The 1,782-nt window shown below is 40.5% G+C and overlaps 1 protein-coding gene across 1 annotated transcript in view; it reads right to left on the reverse strand.

Annotated features, from left to right (window-relative positions):
• Window positions 1-608: 608 nt before the first annotated feature.
• Window positions 609-1,782, reverse strand: part of LOC101849054 — a gene marked incomplete in the record, with an annotated part of 63,754 nt that continues 62,580 nt past the window's right edge. The window contains 1 exon segment of the mRNA XM_013083255.2: window positions 609-826. Within this exon segment, the coding sequence (XP_012938709.1) occupies window positions 741-826 (86 nt within the window).

Consider the following 1,782-nt stretch of genomic DNA (forward strand, 5'->3'; position numbering starts at 1 on the left):
TCTCTCTCTCTCTCTCTCTCTCTCTCTCTCTCTCTGTCTGTGTGTTTTTACTCGTTGCTCCTTCCAGTGGATCACGCCTATTCACCCTTGTCCTTTACTAAGCTCCAAAATCGAACAAAAATAATGTGTATCACGTTTAGGTCTCGTTCTATCGACACGTGTTTGTTCGTTTGTTTGTTTGGTTGTTGTTGTTGTTGTTGTTGTTGTTTTTGTTGTTGATGCTGTTGTTGTTGTTGTTGTTGTTTTTGTTGTTGTTGTTGTTGCTGTTGTTGTTGTTGTTGGTGGTGGTGGTTTTTTAAAATGTTGGCAGTAGGCAATCTGATGGTGCACCGTCTATCCCCGGTAAAATGGTATTATGAACAGAGCTCTGGAAATCTGAGTTTCAGTCATGAGAGCACAGGCGGTACCACCAAGGAGCTTTCATTTAAGAATGATTCTATTAGGCGTACATTAAACGTCACTAAGATCGACGAAGAAGATAAAAATGAAACCAAACCAGGAACCATCGTCGATGGCGACCAATGTTAAAAATTGAAACCCAAAGGAAAAATTAATACAAAGATAACCAAAACACAAACAGGCAAATAAACAAAAAGTAAACCATGAACGAGGTTTGCAATACAAACATTTATTTCAGATCATACAGCAACGATCTGTCTATATTATGACTGCGCCAAAGGGTCTTCACTCTTTGAGCAAAATAATAATTTTCGATGTCTGCGTCCTGTCAGAAATTGACTTCAATCCAGCCGGAAAGGCAAAAATATCTCTTCTTCACTGCTGCTGGAAGAGATTTCGAAAACAACAGGTGCCCTTTTCGAGTGTGCTGTAATAAAAATTAAAAAAAAACGTCGTGAAAACATTAAACTTTTCGAGTGCACTGCAGGGTAAAGAAATAGACATGACAAGACTAGCGCAAGAATGCCGAAGAATCGTACAAAATCTGAAAACAGAATTCACCTAATGTTAATTATATGTAATAGGCTACAGCATACGTTGTGTGAGCTTATAACCTTTTTTTTTCTTTGCTAGGAACCCTTTCACCATTGGCTATTCCACCGGCTTTTTTTTGAGTAATGGTTACGCTTTTTTCCCCGCCGCAGGCGGAAGTCGTGGGTTCGATTCCCGTATAGGGAGTTGTTTAAAAAAAAAGGGTATGTACTCCGCCTGCTCGGTGGTTCGTTGTACTCCACCCAGACTACGTAGACCCTGACAGAGAGGGTTGCAGCCCGCCTCCCAAACGACCCAGAGTGTATTGGTATTAGTGGGGGAGGAAATCATTTACAATTACTAGATCTAGCATAGATAGACACATGCATAAACACATCACCGACCTTTTAAACAGTTATTAGTGTTTTTAAGCCCTGTCTGTCTGTGTGTCTGTCTGTGTGTCTGTCTGTCTGTGTGTCTGTCTGTGTGTCTGTCTGTCTGTCTGTCTGTCTGTCTGTCTGTCTGTCTGTCTGTCTGTCTGTCTCATCTTGTCTTACCGCATAGCATTATTTTTGTGATTTCAGTAAATTAGAAGTTGGTCACGCGCATTTCTGTTGACCACCCCACCCCCCGAAAAAAATCATGAATAAAAATAAGAATAAAAAAGACTGAAATAAAATATTAAAAAGAATTGTTCCGGCCTGGATTAAAAAATGATCCATTTCACACACACACACACACACACACACACACACACACACACACACACACACACACACACACACACACACAAAAACACACCTTCAGAGAGAGAGAGAGAGAGAGAGAGAGAGAGAGAGACAGATATACAGA

Source organism: Aplysia californica, unplaced genomic scaffold (genome assembly GCF_000002075.1).
Source record: "Aplysia californica isolate F4 #8 unplaced genomic scaffold, AplCal3.0 scaffold00221, whole genome shotgun sequence".
Taxonomy (NCBI): Eukaryota; Metazoa; Mollusca; class Gastropoda; order Aplysiida; family Aplysiidae; genus Aplysia; species Aplysia californica.